Raw genomic sequence first — 19365 nt, 5'->3', positions numbered from 1 at the left:
GAAGGTATTAAGAGTATATGGTGTGGGAGGTAAGTTACTAGAAGCAGTGAAAAGTTTGTATCAAGGATGTAACGTATGTGTACAAGTTGGAAGAGAAGAAAGTGATTGGTTCCCAGTGAATGCGTGATGTCTCCATGGTCATTTAATTTGTTTATGGATGGGGTTGTTAGGGAGGTGAATACAAGAGTTTTGGAGAGAGGGGTGAGTATGCAGTCTGTTGTGGATCAGAGGGCTTGGGAAGTGAGTTAGTCGTTGTTCGCTGATGATACCGCGCTTGTGGCTGATTCCGGTAAGAAACTGCAGAAGTTGGTGACTGAGTTTGGTAAAGTGTGTGAAAGAAGAAAGCTGAGAATAAATGTGAATATGGGCAAGGTTATTAGGATCAGTAGGGTCGAGGGACAAGTAAATTAGGAGGTAAGCTTGAATGGAGAAAAACTGGAGGAAGTGAAGTGTTGTAGATATCTGGGAGTGGATTTCACAGCAGATGCAATCATGGAAGCGGAAGTGATTCACAGGGTAGGGGAGGAGGCAAAGGTTCTTGGAGCGTTGAAGAATGTGTTCAAGGCAAAAACGTTATCTCGGAGAACATAAATGGGTATGTTTGAAAGAAAAGTGGTTCCAACAATGTTATATATGGTTATGAGGCATGGGCTATAGATAGGATTGTGTGTAGGAGGGTGGATGTGTTGGAAATAAGATGTTTGAGGACATTATGTGGTCTGAGGTGGTTTGATTAAGTAATGAAAAGGTTAGAGCGATGTCTGGTAATAAAAAGTGTGGTTGAGAGCAGAAAAGAGTGTATTGAAATGGTTTGGTCACATGGAGAGAATGAGTGAGGAAAGATTGACAAAGAGGATATATGTGTCAGAGGTGGAGGGAACAAGAAGTGGCAGATCAAATTGGAGGTGGAAGGATGAGGTGAAAAATATTTTGAGCGATCGGGGCCTGAACATGCAGGAGGGTGAAAGGCGTGCAAGGAATACAGTGAATTGGAACGATGTGGTATACCGAGTTCGACGTGCTGTCAATGGATTGAACCAGGGCATGTGAAGCGTCTGGGGTAAACCATGGAAGGTTTTGTAGGACGTGGATGTGGAAAGGGAGCTCTGGTTTCGATACTTTACACATGACAGCTAGAGACTGAGTGTGAATGAATGTGGCCTTTGTTGTCTTTTCCTAGCGCTACCTCGCGTGCACGCAGGGGGAGGGGATTACCATTTCATGTGTGGCGGGGTGGGGGCAAGAAAGGATGAAGGCAGCATGTATGAATATGTATATGTGTATATATGTATATATCTGTGTATGTATATGTATGTATACATTAGAATGTATAGGTACGTATATGTGTGTGTGTGTGTGTGGGCGTTTATGTATATACATGTGTGTGTGTGTGTGTGTGTGTGGATAGGTTGGACCATTCTTTTGTTTGTTTCCTCGCATTGCCTCGCTAACGTGGGAGAGCGACAAAGTATGATAAAGTATGAAATGATATATATATATATATATATATATATATATATATATATATATATATATATATATATATATATATATATATTTTTTTTTTTTTTTTTTTTTTTTTTTACTTTGTCGCTGTCTCCCGCGTTTGCGAGGTAGCGCGAGGAAACAGACGAAAGAAATGGCCCAACCCCCATACACACGTACATACACACGTCCACACACGCAAATATACATACCTACACAGCTTTCCATGGTTTACCCCAGACGCTTCACATGCCTTGATTCAATCCACTGACAGCACGTCAACCCCGGTATACCACATCGCTCCAATTCACTCTATTCCTTGCCCTCCTTTCACCCTCCTGCATGTTCAGGCCCCGATCACACAAAATCTTTTTCACTCCATCTTTCCACCTCCAATTTGGTCTCCCTCTTCTCCTCGTTCCCTCCACCTCCGACACATATATCCTCTTGGTCAATCTTTCCTCACTCATTCTCTCCATGTGCCCAAACCATTTCAAAACACCCTCTTCTGCTCTCTCAACCACGCTCTTTTTATTTCCACACATCTCTCTTACCCTTACGTTACTTACTCGATCAAACCACCTCACACCACACATTGTCCTCAAACATCTCATTTCCAGCACATCCATCCTCCTGCGCACAACTCTATCCATAGCCCACGCCTCGCAACCATACAACATTGTTGGAACCACTATTCCTTCAAACATACCCATTTTTGCTTTCCGAGATAATGTTCTCGACTTCCACACATTTTTCAAGGCTCCCAAAATTTTCGCCCCCTCCCCCACCCTATGATCCACTTCCGCTTCCATGGTTCCATCCGCTGACAGATCCACTCCCAGATATCTAAAACACTTCACTTCCTCCAGTTTTTCTCCATTCAAACTCACCTCCCAATTGACTTGACCCTCAACCCTACTGTACCTAATAACCTTGCTCTTATTCACATTTACTCTTAACTTTCTTCTTCCACACACTTTACCAAACTCAGTCACCAGCTTCTGCAGTTTCTCACATGAATCAGCCACCAGCGCTGTATCATCAGCGAACAACAACTGACTCACTTCCCAAGCTCTCTCATCCCCAACAGACTTCATACTTGCCCCTCTTTCCAGGACTCTTGCATTTACCTCCCTAACAACCCCATCCATAAACAAATTAAACAACCATGGCGACATCACACACCCCTGCCGCAAACCTACATTCACTGAGAACCAATCACTTTCCTCTCTTCCTACACGTACACATGCCTTACATCCTCGATAAAAACTTTTCACTGCTTCTAACAACTTGCCTCCCACACCATATATTCTTAATACCTTCCACAGAGCATCTCTATCAACTCTATCATATGCCTTCTCCAGATCCATAAATGCTACATACAAATCCATTTGCTTTTCTAAGTATTTCTCACATACATTCTTCAAAGCAAACACCTGATCCACACATCCTCTACCTAAATGTGTGTGGATGTAACCAAGATGTGAAAAAAGGAGAGATAGGTAGTATGTTTGAGGAAAGGAACCTGGATGTTTTGGCTCTGAGTGAAACGAAGCTCAAGGGTAAAGGGGAAGAGTGGTTTGGAAATGTCTGGGGAGTGAAGTCAGGGGTTAGTGAGAGGACAAGAGCAAGGGAAGGAGTAGCAATACTCCTGAAACAGGAGTTGTGGGAGTATGTGATAGAATGTAAGAAAGTAAATTCTCGATTAATATGGGTAAAATTGAAAGTTGATGGAGAGAGGTGGGTGATTATTGGTGCATATGCACCTGGGCATGAGAAGAAAGATCATGAGAGGCAAGTGTTTTGGGAGCAGCTGAATGAGTGTGTTAGCGGTTTTGATGCACGAGACCGGGTTATAGTGATGGGTGATTTGAATGCAAAGGTGAGTAATGTGGCAGTTGAGGGAATAATTGGTATGCATGGGGTGTTCAGTGTTGTAAATGGAAATGGTGAAGAGCTTGTAGATTTATGTGCTGAAAAAGGACTGATGATTGGGAATACCTGGTTTAAAAAGCGAGATATACATAAGTATACTTATGTAAGCAGGAGAGATGGCCAGAGAGCGTTATTGGATTACGTGTTAATTGACAGGCGTGCGAAAGAGAGACTTTTGGATGTTAATGTGCTGAGAGGTGCAACTGGAGGGATGTCTGATCATTATCTTGTGGAGGCTAAGGTGAAGATTAGTATGGGTTTTCAGAAAAGAGGAGTGAATGTTGGGGTGAAGAAGGTGGTGAGAGTAAGTGAGCTTGGGAAGGAGACCTGTGTGGGGAAGTACCAGGAGAGACTGTGTACAGAATGGAAAAAGGTGAGAACAATGGAAGTAAGGGGAGTGGGGGAGGAATGGGATGTATTTAGGGAATCAGTGATGGATTGCGCAAAAGATGCTTGTGGCATGAGAAGAGTGGGAGGTGGGCTGTTTAGAAAGGGTAGTGAGTGGTGGGATGAAGAAGTAAGAGTATTAGTGAAAGAGAAGAGAGAGGCATTTGGACGATTTTTGCAGGGAAAAAATGCAATTGAGTGGGAGAAGTATAAAAGAAAGAGACAGGAGGTCAAGAGAAAGGTGCAAGAGGTGAAAAAAAGGGCAAATGAGAGTTGGGGTGAGAGACTATCAGTAAATTTTAGGGAGAATAAAAAGATGTTCTGGAAGGAGGTAAATAGGGTGCGTAAGACAAGGGAGCAAATGGGAACTTCAGTGAAGGGCGTAAATGGGGAGGTGATAACAAGTAGTGGTGATGTGAGAAGGAGATGGAATGAGTATTTTGAAGGTTTGTTGAATGTGTCTGATGACAGAGTGGCAGATATAGGGTGTTTTGGTCGAGGTGGTGTGCAAAGTGAGAGGGTTAGGGAAAATGATTTGGTAAACAGAGAAGAGGTAGTAAAAGCTTTGCGGAAGATGAAAGCCGGCAAGGCAGCAGGTTTGGATGGTATTGCAGTGGAATTTATTAAAAAAGGGGGTGACTGTATTGTTGACTGGTTGGTAAGGTTATTTAATGTATGTATGACTCATGGTGAGGTGCCTGAGGATTGGCGGAATGCGTGCATAGTGCCATTGTACAAAGGCAAAGGGGATAAGAGTGAGTGCTCAAATTACAGAGGTATAAGTTTGTTGAGTATTCCTGGTAAACTATATGGGAGGGTATTGATTGAGAGGGTGAAGGCATGTACAGAGCATCAGATTGGGGAAGAGCAGTGCGGTTTCAGAAGATATATATATATATATATATATATATATATATATATATATATATATATATATATATATATATTATCCCTGGGGATAGGGGATTAAGAATACTTCCCACGTATTCCCTGCGTGTCGTAGAAGGCGACTAAAAGGGGAGGGAGCGGGGGGCTGGAAATCCTCCCCTCTCGTTTTTTTTTTTTTTTTTTTTTTTTTTTTTTTTTTTTTTTCAAAAGAAGGAACAGAGAATTGGGCCAGGTGAGGGTATTCCCTCAAAGGGCCAGTCCTCTGTTCTTAACGCTACCTCGCTAATGCGGGAAATGGCGAATAGTTTGAAAGAAAGAAAAAAGAATGTATATATATATATATATATATATATATATATATATATATATATATATATATATATATATATATATATATATATATATATTACTTTTTTTATTTTGCTTTGTTGCTGTCTCCCGCGTTTGCGAGGTACCGCAAGGAAACAGATGAAATAAATGGCCCAACCCACCCCCATACACCTGTATATACATACACGTCCACACACGCAAATATACATACCTATACATCTCAATGTACACATATATATACACACACAGACACATACATATATACCCATGCACACAATTCACACTGTCTGCCTTTATTCATTCCCATCGCCACCTCGCCACACATGGAATACCATCCCCCTCCCTCCTCATGTGTGCGAGGTAGCGCTAGGAAAAGACAACAGAGGCCCCATTCGTTCACACTCAGTCTCTAGCTGTCATGCAATAATGCCCGAAACCACAGCTCCCTTTCCACATCCAGGCCCCACCCAACTTTCCATGGTTTACCCCAGACGCTTCACATGCCCTGATTCAATCCACTGACAGCACGTCAACCCCGGTATACCACATCGATCCAAATCACTCTATTCCTTGCCCGCCTTTCACCCTCCTGCATGTTCAAGCCCCGATCACTCAAAATCTTTTTCACTCCATCTTTCCACCTCCAATTTGGTTTCCCACTTCTCCTTGTTCCCTCCGACACATATATCCTCTTGGTCACTCTTTCCTCACTCATTCTCTCCATGTGCCCAAATCATTTCAAAACACCCTCTTCTGCTCTCTCAACCACGCTCTTTTTATTTCCACACATCTCTCTTACCCTTACATTACTTACTCGATCAAACCACCTCACACCACACATTGTCCTCAAACATCTCATTTCCAGCACATCCACCCTCCTGCGCACAATTCTATCCATAGCCCACGCCTCGCAACCATACAACATTGTTGGAACCACTATTCCTTCAAACATAGCCATTTTTGCCTTCTGAGATAATGTTCTCGACTTCCACACATTCTTCAAGGCTCCCAGGATTTTCACCCCCTCCCCCACCCTATGATTCACTTCCGCTTCCATGGTTCCATCCGCTACCAGATCCACTCCCAGATATCTAAAACACTTTACTTCCTCCAGTTTTTCTCCATTCAAACTTACCTCCCAATTGACTTGACCCTCAACCCTACTGTACCTAATAACCTTGCTCTTATTCACATTTACTCTTAACTTTCTTCTTTCACACACTTTACCAAACTCAGTCACCAGCTTTTGCAGTTTCTCACATGAATCAGCCACCAGCACCGTATCATCAGCGAACAACAACTGACTCACTTCCCAAGCTGTCTCATCCACAACAGACTTCATACTTGCCCCTCTTTCCAAAACTCTTGCATTCACCTCCCTAACAACCCCATCTGTAAACAAATTAAACAACCATTGAGACATCACACACCCCTGCCACAAACCTACATTCACTGAGAACCAATCACTTTCCTCTCTTCCTACACGTACACATGCCTTACATCCTCGATAAAAACTTTTCACTGCTTCTAACAACTTGCCTCCCACACCATATATTCTTAATACCTTCCACAGAGCATCTCTATCAACTACATATATATATATATATATATATATATATATATATATATATATATATATATATATATATATATGTATATATATATATATATATATATATATATATATATATATATATATATATATATATATATATATATATATATATGTGGTTTCAGAGTGGTAGAGGATGTGTGGATCAGGTGTTTGCTTTGAAGAATGTATGTGAGAAATACTTAGAAAAGCAAATGGATTTCTATGTAGCATTTATGGATCTGGAAAAGGCATATTATAGAGTTGATAGAGATGCTCTGTGGAAGGTACTAAGAATATATGGTGTGGGAGGCAAGTTGTTAGAAGCAGTGAAAAGTTTTTATCGAGGATGTAAGGCATGTGTATGTGTAGGAAGAGAGGAAAGTGATTGCATCTCAGTGAATGTAGGTTTGCGGCAGGGGTGGATGATGTCTGCATGGTTGTTTAATTTGTTTATGGATAGGGTTGTTAGGGAGGTGAATGCAAGAGTTTTGGAAAGAGGGGCAAGTATGCAGTCTGTTGGGGATGAGAGAGCTTGAGAAGTGAGTCAGTTGTTGTTCGCTGATGATACATCGCTGGTGGCTGATTCATGTGAGGAACTGCAGAAGCTGGTGACTGAGTTTGGTAAAGTGTGTGAAAGAAGAAAGTTTAGAGTAAATGTGAATAAGAGCAAGGTTATTAGGTACAGTAGGGTTGAGGGTCAAGGCAATTAGGAGGTAAGTTTGAATGGAGAAAAACTGGAGGAAGTAAAGTGTTTCAGATATCTGGGAGTGGATCTGGCAGCGGATGGAACCATGGAAGCGGAAGTGAATCATAGGGTGGGGGAGGAGGCGAAAATCGTGGGAGCCTTGAAGAATGTGTGGAAGTCGAGAACATTATCTCCGAAAGCAAAAATGGCGATGTTTGAAGGAATAGTGGTTCCAACAATGTTGTATGGTTACGAGGCGTGGGCTGTGGATAGAGTTGTGCGCAGGAGGGTGAATGTGCTGGAAATGAGATATTTAAGGACAATATGTGGTGTGAGGTGGTTTGATCGAGTAAGTAATATAAGGGTAAGGAGATGTTGGAAAAAAAAAGAGCGGGGTTGAGAGAGCAGAAGGGGTTTTTTGAAATGGTTTGGGCACATGGGGGAAAATGAGTGGGGAAAAGATTGACTAAAGGATAAAAGTGTTGGAGGTGGAGGGAATGAAAAAGTGGAGACCAAATTGGAGGTGGAAAAGATGGAGTGAAAAGATTTTTGGGGCGGGCCTGAACATGCAGGAGGGTAAAAGGGAGGGCAAGGAAAAAGGGAATTGGTCGATGTGGTTATCCCGGGGGTTGAGTGCTGTCGGGGTTTTGAATCGGTTGTGAAGCTTTTGGGGAAAACCCAGGGAAAAGCTGTGTAGGTTATGTATTTTTGCGTGGTGGACGTATGTTATACAAGTGTTGGGGGGGGTTTGGCCTTTCTTTTGTCTGTTTCCTTTGGCTACCCCAAAAGCGGGGACATCGACAAAAACAAAAAAAAAAAAAAAAATATATATATATTTAAATATATATAATATATATATATCCCCGGGGGTAGGGGGGGAAAATTTCCACGTATTCCTGTTGTCATAGAAGGGGACTAAAAGGGGGGACGGGGGTGGAAAACCCCCCCTTCGTTTTTTTTTTTTTTTTTTTAATTTTTTCCCAAAAAAAGGAAAAAGAGGGGCCCGGTGAGGATACCCAAAAAAGGCCTATCCCTATTTTTAATGCTACCTCGCAAAACCGGGAAAGGCGAAGTTTAAAAAAAATTATATATAAATTTTTTAAAATATATATTAATATATATATATAAATAATCTAAAACACTTTACTTATCCAGTTTTTTTCCATTCAAATCACCCCCCAATTTACTTGACCCCAACCCTCAACGAAAATAAAACCTTTTCTCTTTTTCATTTACCCTTTAAATTTTTCTTTCACAAAACTTTTTTTTCCAAACCCCGTACCAGCTTCTGTATTTTTTTCCATGAATCACCACCAGCGCTGTATATCAGCGAACAAAAATGACTCACTTCCCCAACTCTCTCATCCCAACAACCTCTACTTGCCCCTTTTCCAAAAATCTTTCATTCACCTCCCCAACAACCCCATCCATAAAAAAATTAAACAAAACCCTGGAACATCACCCCCCCCTGCCGCAAACCTACATTCACTGGAACCAAATTTCTTTTTCCCTCTTTCCCAACGTACACATGCCTTACATCCCGATAAAAACTTTTCACGCTTCAACAAATTGCCTCCCCCACCTATATTCTTAATACCCTTTCCCAGGAGCACCTTTCAAATCTACATATGCCTTTTCCAGATCCATAAAGCTACATACAAATCCATTGCTTTTCTAAGTAATTTTTTCACATACATTCTCAAAAAAAACACCTGACCACAATCCTTTCCATTCTGAAACCCCACTGCTCTTCCCCAATTTGATGCTCTGTACATCCTTCACCCTCTCAATCAATCCCTCCCATATAATTTGCCAGGAATACCAACAAACTTTCCTCTGTAATTTGGCATCCTCTTACCCCTTTGGGCCCTTTTTACAATGGGACTATGCAGCATTCCGCCAATTTTTTCCTAGGCACCTCACCATGAGTAACATACATTAATACCTTAAAACCCGTCAACAATTTCTCACCCCTTTTTTAATAAATTCCACGCAATACCATCCCAAAACCTGTCTGCCTTTCCCGGTTTTCTTTCCCCAAAGCTTTCTACCTCTTCTCTTTACCAATCATTTTCCCTTAACCCTCTCACTTTAGCACAAACCCACTCGTACCAAAACACCCTATATCTGCCACTCTTTCATCAAACACATTCAACAAACCTTCAAAATTACTCACTCCATCTCCTTCTACAATCACACTAACTTGTAATCACTCCCCTGCCAACCTCCCCATTTTCACCCTACACTGAATGTTCCCATTGCTCCTTGTCTTACACGCACTTTATTTACCTCCTTCCAGAACATCTTTTTATTCTCCTCTCCAGATCTAATGCTATACTCTTTTCTATCACTCCCATACTCTTCAAGCAAAACCTTATTCTCACACATCCCTTATCTCTTGAAACTCCTGCTCTCCCTTCTCTCTTCATACTCACCTCTCGATCAACTTCCCAAAATTTTTCCCTTCCCAAAAATCGTAAATGGCCTCATCTTTCTTCCTTTACAACACTATACTCTTCTCCAACCTCCACTACCTTTCTAATCAAAATAACCTTACCCTCAAAAAACACACTTTTTTTAAAAATTTTCCCCTGATTCCCCAAATCCTTCCTTCATCCCCAAAAAGCTTTTCTTCCTTGTTTACCAATCCATTTTTACCCCTCTCTTTCCCACCTGACCAAAAACCCCATAGACTCTCATCAAACAATTCCCCTTCCAAACTCACTTACCTTCTCACCACCCCCATCCCTCATTCCCAACAATTTATCTTTTTATTGAATAAAAACAAATTAATTTAGATTGGGAGTGGATCTGGGAGCGGATGGACCCCTGGAAGCGGAAGTGGATCATAGGGTGGGGGAGGGGGCGAAAAATCTGGGAACCTTGAAGAATGTGTGGAAGTTGAGAACATTATCTCGGAGAGCAAAAATGGGTATGTTTGAAGGAATAGTGGTTCCAATAATGTTGTATGGTTGTGAGGCGTGGACTATGGATAGAGTTGTGTGCAGGAGGATGGATGTGCTGGAAATGAGATGTTTGAGGACAATGTGTGGTGTGAGGTGGTTTGATCGAGTAAGTAACGTAAGGGTAAGAGAGATGTGTGGAAATAAAAAGAGCGTGGTTGAGAGAGCAGAAGAGGGTGTTTTGAAATGGTTTGGTCACATGGAGAGAATGAGTGAGGAAAGATTGACCAAGAGGATATATGTGTCGGAGGTGGAGGGAACGAGGAGAAGAGGGAGACCAAATTGGAGGTGGAAAGATGGAGTGAAAAAGATTTTGTGTGATCGGGGCCTGAACATGCAGGAGGGTGAAAGGAGGGCAAGGAATAGAGTGAATTGGAGCGATGTGGTATACCGGGGTTGACGTGCTGTCAGTGGATTGAATCAAGGCATGTGAAGCGTCTGGGGTAAACCATGGAAAGCTGTGTAGGTATGTATTGTGGACGTATGTATACATGTGTATGGGGGGGGGTTGGGCCATTTCTTTCGTCTGTTTCCTTGCGCTACTTCGCAAACGCGGGAGACAGTGACAAAGCAAAAAAAAAAATGTATATATATATATATATATATATATATATATATATATATATATATATATATATATATTTTTTTTTTTTTTTTTCAAACTTCGCCATTTCCCGCGTTAGCGAGGTAGCGTTAAGAACAGAGAGCTGGGCCATTGAGGGAATATCCTCACCTGGCCCCCTTCTCTGTTCCTTCTTTTGGAAAATTAAAAAAAAATTGAGAGGGGAGGATTTCCAGCCCCCCGCTCCCTTCCCTTTTAGTCGCCTTCTACGACACGCAGGGAATACGTGGGAAGTATTCTTTCTCCCCTATCCCCAGGGATATATATATATATATATATATATATATATATATATATATATATATATATATATATATATATATGATAATGTAACTTTGAAAAGCATTAATGAAACAATTGCCTTATGCTATGCATTATGACACTGATACATACTCGCCTTTGAGAAGGTGGTTTTATTGGGAGTATGTACTCATCTAAGAACATCTTACTTCAAGAGAATCCATCATTTCCCCGCTCCTAGAAGTAGTGCAGTCTTGGGCTGTGGAGCCTTTGGAAAGTAGGTCCTGGGCAACACTAGTCGGGCAATTATAGATCAAATTAGAAATTAAATAACATCAAAACTTGAATAGGTGCTTGGCTATTTTTTCTTATGTTTTCTTCTTATCTGTTTCAGGCTGATAATTGCCCTGGGTCATCAGAAGATGCTCTAGGTCGTGAGTGTCGCTCAACAGAATTCCGCTGTGGGAATGGCAATTGTATCCCAAGCACATGGAGGTGTGATGGCCAAGACGATTGTCGAGACAATACTGATGAAACCACAGAAGATTGTAGTAAGTTATTAAAGCATCATTTTACATCAAAGTTAGGAAGTCCTCTTAGATTTATCCAAACATTTTTAATGAGTTGTGTTATTCTTTTGGTGAATTCGGAAAGGAACATGGTGTTACAGAGTTATGATGATAAATAATCAAGTATTATTACAATGGCATATCATTAATGTACACCAAGAAACATATTTTTGACATTTAGAAAGACAAATAAATTGCACACTTTGAGAAATTATGTGAATACTAAAGATCTTACCAGTATCCAGTATAGAAACATGTCTATATTTTCTTGTTTACAGTAAAATGTCAGTCTGGGGAATTCCAATGTGTGAGTGACAAGCAATGTATTACTGGTTTGTGGCAGTGTAATGGCCAGGCAGACTGTGATGATGGTTCTGATGAGGTGAGGCCTGACCCTGTAACAGATACATATTTTTTCAAATACGTTAGTGTTATAAGTGAGATGTTGGTACATATGACATAATGTTCTGAAGCTCAAATGTAACATGGTTCCATAATTAATGTAAAGATAAAAAGAAATAGATTTTGTTTAATTTAAGTCCATCTTCAGGAGAACTGTCCCACAAGGAGTACTCCTACACTCCCTAAGCACATGTTCCGATGTAAAAACGGAATTACCATTCCTCGCCGTTGGGTCTGTGATGGTGAGGAAGACTGTACTGATGGTGGTGATGAACTGGTAAGTTTAGCAGGGCATTCAGGAAGTATATAGTGAGGCACATGGCAGGTTTGATATAGCAAATCAAATCATTTACTGAGGGGTTGATGACAAAGGGGGGATTTTAGGAGGAACATGGTTACATAGGTTATATTTTCAAATTGAAGGTACTTGTACATTTTGAAGTACTGAAGTAGGACAGTGGTTATAATTATCGTAATGACTTAGAAAAAGGTTTCACTTACTAGGCCAGTTATGTTGATCAGCATAATGGTATATGGGTTGTAAAGTATTAGGCATTGTTTTGACATTTTTCAGTGCTGTGAATATGGACTGAAAATGAGTAAAGAAAATTATTTTCACCACACACAGTTATGAATATATATTTGCAAATACAATATAACAAGTTTATTTCTTAAATCACTTCAAAACAAGAGTGTATTTTAAATTTTTCAAAAATAGGGCTAAGTAGAAAAAATATTATTCTTCATTTTGAGTTTTTTAATTCTGTTTAACTTTAAAAAACTTTTACTTTGTATGCCCTAGATTAGTATGTGCCTAACTATTCAAAAAGTGTATATGATTTCTTCTGTAAAAGCTGTTTGCCTACAGGTTTGCAATGTTACAAAATTAAGTCCATCTCGCACTGTTAGTGGACGCAACTGTCGGGATAATGAATTTGCTTGTGGTTCATACTGCATCATGGGATCTTGGTTATGTGATGGAGGTGTAGATTGTCCAAATGGTGAAGATGAAGCAAACTGTAAAAATTGCTCTTCTTCTGAATTCACATGTGCAAATAAACAGTGCATCTTAGGACATCTGCGATGCAACGGCAACAGAGATTGTGAAGATGGATCAGATGAAGCTAATTGCTGTAAGTACACTATTCTTGTAAAATATTAACTTACATGAATATTTCGGTTATGATACTTTGGTTAAAAATAAACAATACTGGACATGGATACCATTTTTATTAGATATTTTTATTTTATTAGATATTGTGGATTTGTATGTAGCATTTATGGATCTGGAGAAGGCATATGATAGAGTTGATAGAGATGCTCTGTGGAAGGTATTAAGAATATATGGTGTGGGAGGCAAGTTGTTAGAAGCAGTGAAAAGTTTTTATCGAGGATGTAAGGCATGTGTATGTGTAGGAAGAGAGGAAAGTGATTGCTTCTCAGTGAATGTAGGTTTGCGGCAGAGGTGTGCAATGTCTCCATGGTTGTTTAATTTGTTTATGGATGGGGTTGTTAGGGAGGTGAATGCAAGGGTTTTGGAAAGAGGGGCAAGTATGCAGTCTGTTGTGGATGAGAGAGCTTGGGAAGTGAGTCAGTTGTTGTTCGCTGATGATACAGCGCTGGTGGCTGATTCATGTGAGGAACTGCAGAAGCTGGTGACTGAGTTTGGTAAAGTGTGTGAAAAAAGAAAGTTGAAAATAAATGTGAATAAGAGCAAGGTAATTAGGTACAGTAGGGTTGAGGGTCAAGTCAATTGGGAGGTAAGTTTGAATGGAGAAAAACTGGAGGAAGTGAAGTGTTTTAGATATCTGGGAGTGGATTTGGCAGCAGATGGAACCATGGAAGTGGAAGTGAATCATAGGGTGGGGGAGGGGGCGAAAATTCTGGGAGCCTTGAAGAATGAGTGGAAGTTGAGAACATTATCTCTGAAAGCAAAAATGGGTATGTTTGAAGGGATAGTGGTTCCAACAATGTTGTATGGTTGCGAGGCATGGGCTATGGATAGAGTTGTGCGGAGGAGGGTGGATGTGCTGGAAATGAGATGTTTGAGGACAGTATGTGGTGTGAGGTGGTTTGATCTAGTAAGTAATAATCGGGGTAAGATAGATATGTGTTCATAAAAAGAGTGTGGTTGAGAAAGCAGAAGAGGGTGTTTTGAAATGGTTTGGTCACATGGAGAGAATGAGTGAGGAAAGATTGACAAAGAGGATATATGTGTCAGAGGTGGAGGGAACGAGGAGAAGTGGGAGACCAAATTGGAGGTAGAAAGATGGAGTGAAAATGATTTTGAGTGATCGGGACCTGAACATGCAGGAGGGTGAAAGGCATGCAAGGAATAAGAGTGAATTGGAACGATGTGGTATACCGGGGTCGATGTGCTGTCAATGGATTGAACCAGGGCATATGAAGCATCTGGGGTAAACCATGGAAAGTTGTGTGGGGCCTGGATGTGGAAAGGGAGCTGTGGTTTCGATGCATTATTACATGACAGCTAGAGACTGAGTGTGAACGAATGGGGCCTTTGTTGTCTTCCTCAGGCTACCTCGCTCACATGAGGGGGCAGGGGGTTGTTATCTCATGTGTGGCAGGGTGGGGATGGGAATGAATAAAGGCAGACAGGATGAATTATGTACATGTGTATATATGTATATATATCTGTGTGTGTATATATATGTATACGTTGAGATGTATAGGTATGTATATTGGTGTGTGTGGACGTGTATGTATATACATGTGTATGTAGGTGGGTTGGGCCATTCTTTCGTGTGTTTCCTTGCACTACCTTACTAACGTGGGAGACAGCGACAAAGCAAAATAAATAATGAATAAATAGATTTAGCCTTAGTTGTAGAAGAAAGTTTTGAAACTCTTGAAATTTGAATCTTTTAGGTATGTAAATTTAGATATTCAACGTTGCATCATATAAGCTTTTTATTTCTAAGGAGTGGCTTGCTCAAACTGCCAGAGTTCCCTTCCTCATAGCAATGTCCATATCTCAGAGAACTCACCACTTTTAGAACAGATCATTAGCTTTGCTGCTTTTCCATAAATTAAGTATACATGCCAAATCCTATGTCAGTCAGTCTATCATTCATTTAAGCCTTCCACAGTGATGAATAACTGATTTTTAATTTTTTTTTTTTTCATACTATTCGCCATTTCCCGCATTAGCGAGGTAGCTTTAGGAACAGAAGACTGAGCCTTTGAGGGAAATCCCCACTTGGCCCCCTTCTCTGTTCCTTCCTTTGGAAAATCAAAAAATGAGAGGGGAGGATTTCCAACCCCCCCGCTCCCTGATTTTTAATATGTATGAAAAAAAAAGGCTAGAAGCAATATTGTATCTGTATAAAAAAGAGTGCTAGAACCGATATTATATCTGTATGAAAAAGAATGCTAGAACAGATATTACCTCTGCACATAGCTAAAACTGTCCATAAAAAGTGCATTGTGATGAATACTCCTACTGCAAGCATTGATTGGCAGGAGAGGTGAAGCATCCTTGTTGTGGATTATGTGATAGTTTTTAAAGATAACCCTAGATATTATCTTTTCTTCAAATACTTAACATTTCTTCTGGAGGTGTAACCCATGTGGATAGGAGGTATCATGAAGCTACCATTATTGTGTATGTTTCACACCAGACTTTTTACAGAAAAACCTGCATATATTAACCAAGTTTGGTTGAAAATATTTAGTAATGCATTGTGCAAGCTTCTTTCATTTTTGAGTTGAGGAGGATTTGAAGAGTTGGTGAAAGATTAGGTAGTATATGGAAGTTGCTAGACAGATTCTCAGTTGTCTATAAAAGCCCAGTGTTTGCTGTGGCTTTGGTTGTAAGTGCAGAAAATTAAGATTTTACACACATGCACACACACATATGCTGCACCACAGACTTCCTTGGTATAGCAGGTAGGGTTACTGACTCTCATGGATACACGGACTACCTGGGAACACACCCACATAGATTCTAATCATGGCTGCAGCAGCCAGTGGACAGTCCACCCATCTGTTCATTCTCCTCAAGGGGCTGATCAATAGAATGGCTACCCAGCATGTAGTACAGTGTGTGTGTGTGTGTGTGTGTGTGTGTGTGCATATATGTGTGTGTGTGTGTGTGTATGTGTGTGTGTGTGTGTATGTGTGTGCATAGGAGTAAAGATGTGGTACACATATATAGGGTTAAGAAGATGAGGCAACACGAATGTAAAACTTTCTCCCTGTACACCACAAAATCACTGATCACACACACACAAGCTGCTCATATCCTGCTTAAGGCCTATACTAGAATTTGCTGGGTTTTGTTACTGCACCTAAACCAAAACAGAGAGCTAACACAGAAGGACCAAAGGAAGGCAACAAAGATCATACAAATAAGGAGAGCTAAGTTGCATGAAAATGTTTGAAGCTTTAGATTTGCCTACCTTAGAAAAAAGAGTGAGGGGTGACTGATCATAACCTTTACAATGTGGACAGCAAACAGTTCTTTAAGAGATTTAGAGATGAAGCGACCAGAGGACAGAACATGAAATTAAGTGAGAAATTATCGAAAAGTATGTAAAGAAATATTTCTATAGTACAAGAGTGGTGGATGAATGGAACAGAATGACTGAGGGTGTTGATTAATGCATACAGCATACACGAATTTATGAAGTTGTTTGACAGTAGAGAGTGTTAAGGAGATGGCACCCCGTGAGTGTAAAACTCCCTCCCTGTATAGTACAGATAGTTGATTAATCACACACACACACACACACACACACACACACACACACACACACACACACACACACATACACATACACACGCACACATAAACACACACATCTTTGGCTGGGTTGGTGTGCATAAATACATAGTAGAGACATGATATATATGTATGTTCAGGGTTAAGAAATGGGGCAACAAGAGTGCAGAGCTCTCTTCCTGTTACACATAAATAGTAATCACACACGGACATCCATGTTGTAGCGTTTAGCGTTAAACTGTCATGCATGCATGGGCTGCCTGTGATCAAACCCACATAGATTCGAATCCTGGACATGGCAGCCAGTCCACAGTCCATCCAGGTGTTCATCCTCCACTGCAGGCTGGAACCTGGCATAAGCTTGTGTGTGTGTGTGTGTGTGTGTGTGTGTGTGTGTGCATACATGAAAGTAGACATGGTACATATATACAGTTTTAAGACAATGCAACACAAGTGTAAAATTCTCTCCCTGTAAAAAACAAACAATAATCACATAGAGGAAAGTACAAAAGGCTTTAAATTTGCAAATCTAGGAAGAGAGAAGAGAGAGGATGACCTGATTATACTACCTTTAAGCTTTTAATACATTGATGACATAAACAATGAACAGTTCTCCAAGAGATAAAGGGATAAAGCAACCAGAGGACATAACATGAAATTAAGTTAGAAACTTGTTTAAAAAATGTAAAAAAGTGCACTTTTTAATTCAAGGGTAATGAGCGAATGGAGCAAAATGAATGAGGATGTGGTTAGTGCAGAAGCATACATGAATTTAAGTTGTATGGTAGCAGAGAATGTTCATGAGATGGGGCCTGTGAATGTAAAACTTCCTATCCATTCAGAACAAATAGGTAATTACACACACACACACACACACACACACACACACACACACACACACACACAAACACACACACACACACACACACATACACACACACACACACACACACACATGCATGCACTGAAAGCAATGTATTCAAATGTTAATGGATTAATAGTTGGTATAAAGATCTGCAATTCAAGGGTCATATAAGGGATGATATACCTGATATTGTTGGGGTTGTAGGAATTGAACTTACCCAAGACAAGTTTTCACATGCTCTGGCTAATGAGGTACATCATAACAAGGAAGGAAAGAGAAAGCAATTGATTAGGAGGACTGGTCGTATTGATAAAAGCCTGAAGTTTCAAGAAATAGTGGAAGATGGCACTTTCTGACAATACATATTGGGAAGAGAAACTGTAGAGAAGAAGAGTATAATATGTTAATATGATATAATCCTCCAAAGAATTGCATTGAATTGGAACAAATATACAGTGATAACAATGAAGGAACATTCAGGATGGTACATGAAGCAGTGAAACACTCACTTTTTAAAGATGGCAAAGTATTCATAGTGGGAGATTTCAATTGTAAATAGGTAATTAAAGGAATTTGGTTCCTTATAGTGATTCATATAGAAAGATGTTTTTAGTGTGTATAAGGAAAAGTTTTTATACCAGCATGCCAGGGAGAACACAAGGATGAGAGGGACCATCATTGCTAGACAGAAGAAGGGTATCTTGGGGGATGTAGGACCTAAAGAGGAAATACGATCGAGGCATCAACATAAAGTTGATCAGGTTTTTTGAGAGGATTGCTTTTGAGTTATTTAGCAAGAATATGACAAGTATTATTGAAGGTTCCATGGCATCTTCCGTGAAGAGATGAGAACATGGGCACCCTTGAAAGGCAATAGAAAAGGAGTATTGAAATGGAGGGACACATGGTTTGACAGGTAATGTTATAAAACAAAAAAGCTCAGTGATGTACTCTACATTATTTGCAGATCTGAATGACATTGTATTCATCTCATTATATTATCTGGAGATATTAATTACATTGTAGTTTTCTAGCTACATTATTTGGAGATATAAATGACATTGTTGTCATCTAGCACATGAAAGATACAGGAGTGCAGTGAATAAGTGTGTGAGGAGGCTGGAAGAAGCAAAGATATTATGAACAGAGAAAAAGAGCATCCAAAGCATTTCCATAGATTTACCAAAAGCAAATAGTTTGCCTTAGAGCGACTAATCAAGCAAAGGAATGATGAGAAAATATAGGAGTTGAATGATAAATCTTAAAGTGTTTTCACCATGGAAGATGTTAGTGTACCAGTGTTACCAAAGGAAGAGGGGAAGAAGTATTTCTAGGTGTAGAAATTTATTTTGATAAATTTCTATACCTACAAATACTTCTTCCCCTCTCCTTATGATAATGCTGGTACACAACCATCTTCCATAGTGAAAACACTTTAAGATTTATCGTTTAACTCCTCATACATTTTCTCATCATTCCTTTGCTTGATTAGCTGCTCTTTGACAAACAATTTGTTTTTGGCAAATTTATGGAAAAGTTCTGGATTATCTTTTGGCTTAAAAAGAGAGATATACGTATGTAAGTAGGAGAGATGGCCAGAGAGTGTTACTGGATTACATGTTAATTGATATGCACGTGAAAGAGAGACTTTTGGAT

At 40.1% G+C, this 19365-nt stretch overlaps 1 protein-coding gene across 1 annotated transcript in view; it reads left to right on the top strand.

Annotated features, from left to right (window-relative positions):
• Positions 1 to 19365, top strand: part of LOC139750921 (low-density lipoprotein receptor-like) — a 93599-nt gene that overhangs the window by 29130 nt on the left and 45104 nt on the right. Inside the window, exons 3-6 of the mRNA XM_071665813.1 lie at positions 11524 to 11680; positions 11977 to 12080; positions 12249 to 12377; positions 12969 to 13233. Of these exons, the coding sequence (XP_071521914.1) occupies positions 11524 to 11680; positions 11977 to 12080; positions 12249 to 12377; positions 12969 to 13233 (655 nt within the window). The remainder of the gene's footprint in view (positions 1 to 11523; positions 11681 to 11976; positions 12081 to 12248; positions 12378 to 12968; positions 13234 to 19365) is intronic.

This window comes from Panulirus ornatus, chromosome 10 (genome assembly GCF_036320965.1).
Source record: "Panulirus ornatus isolate Po-2019 chromosome 10, ASM3632096v1, whole genome shotgun sequence".
NCBI lineage: Eukaryota > Metazoa > Arthropoda > Malacostraca > Decapoda > Palinuridae > Panulirus > Panulirus ornatus.
This window is presented reverse-complemented; position numbering and strand designations above follow the sequence as displayed.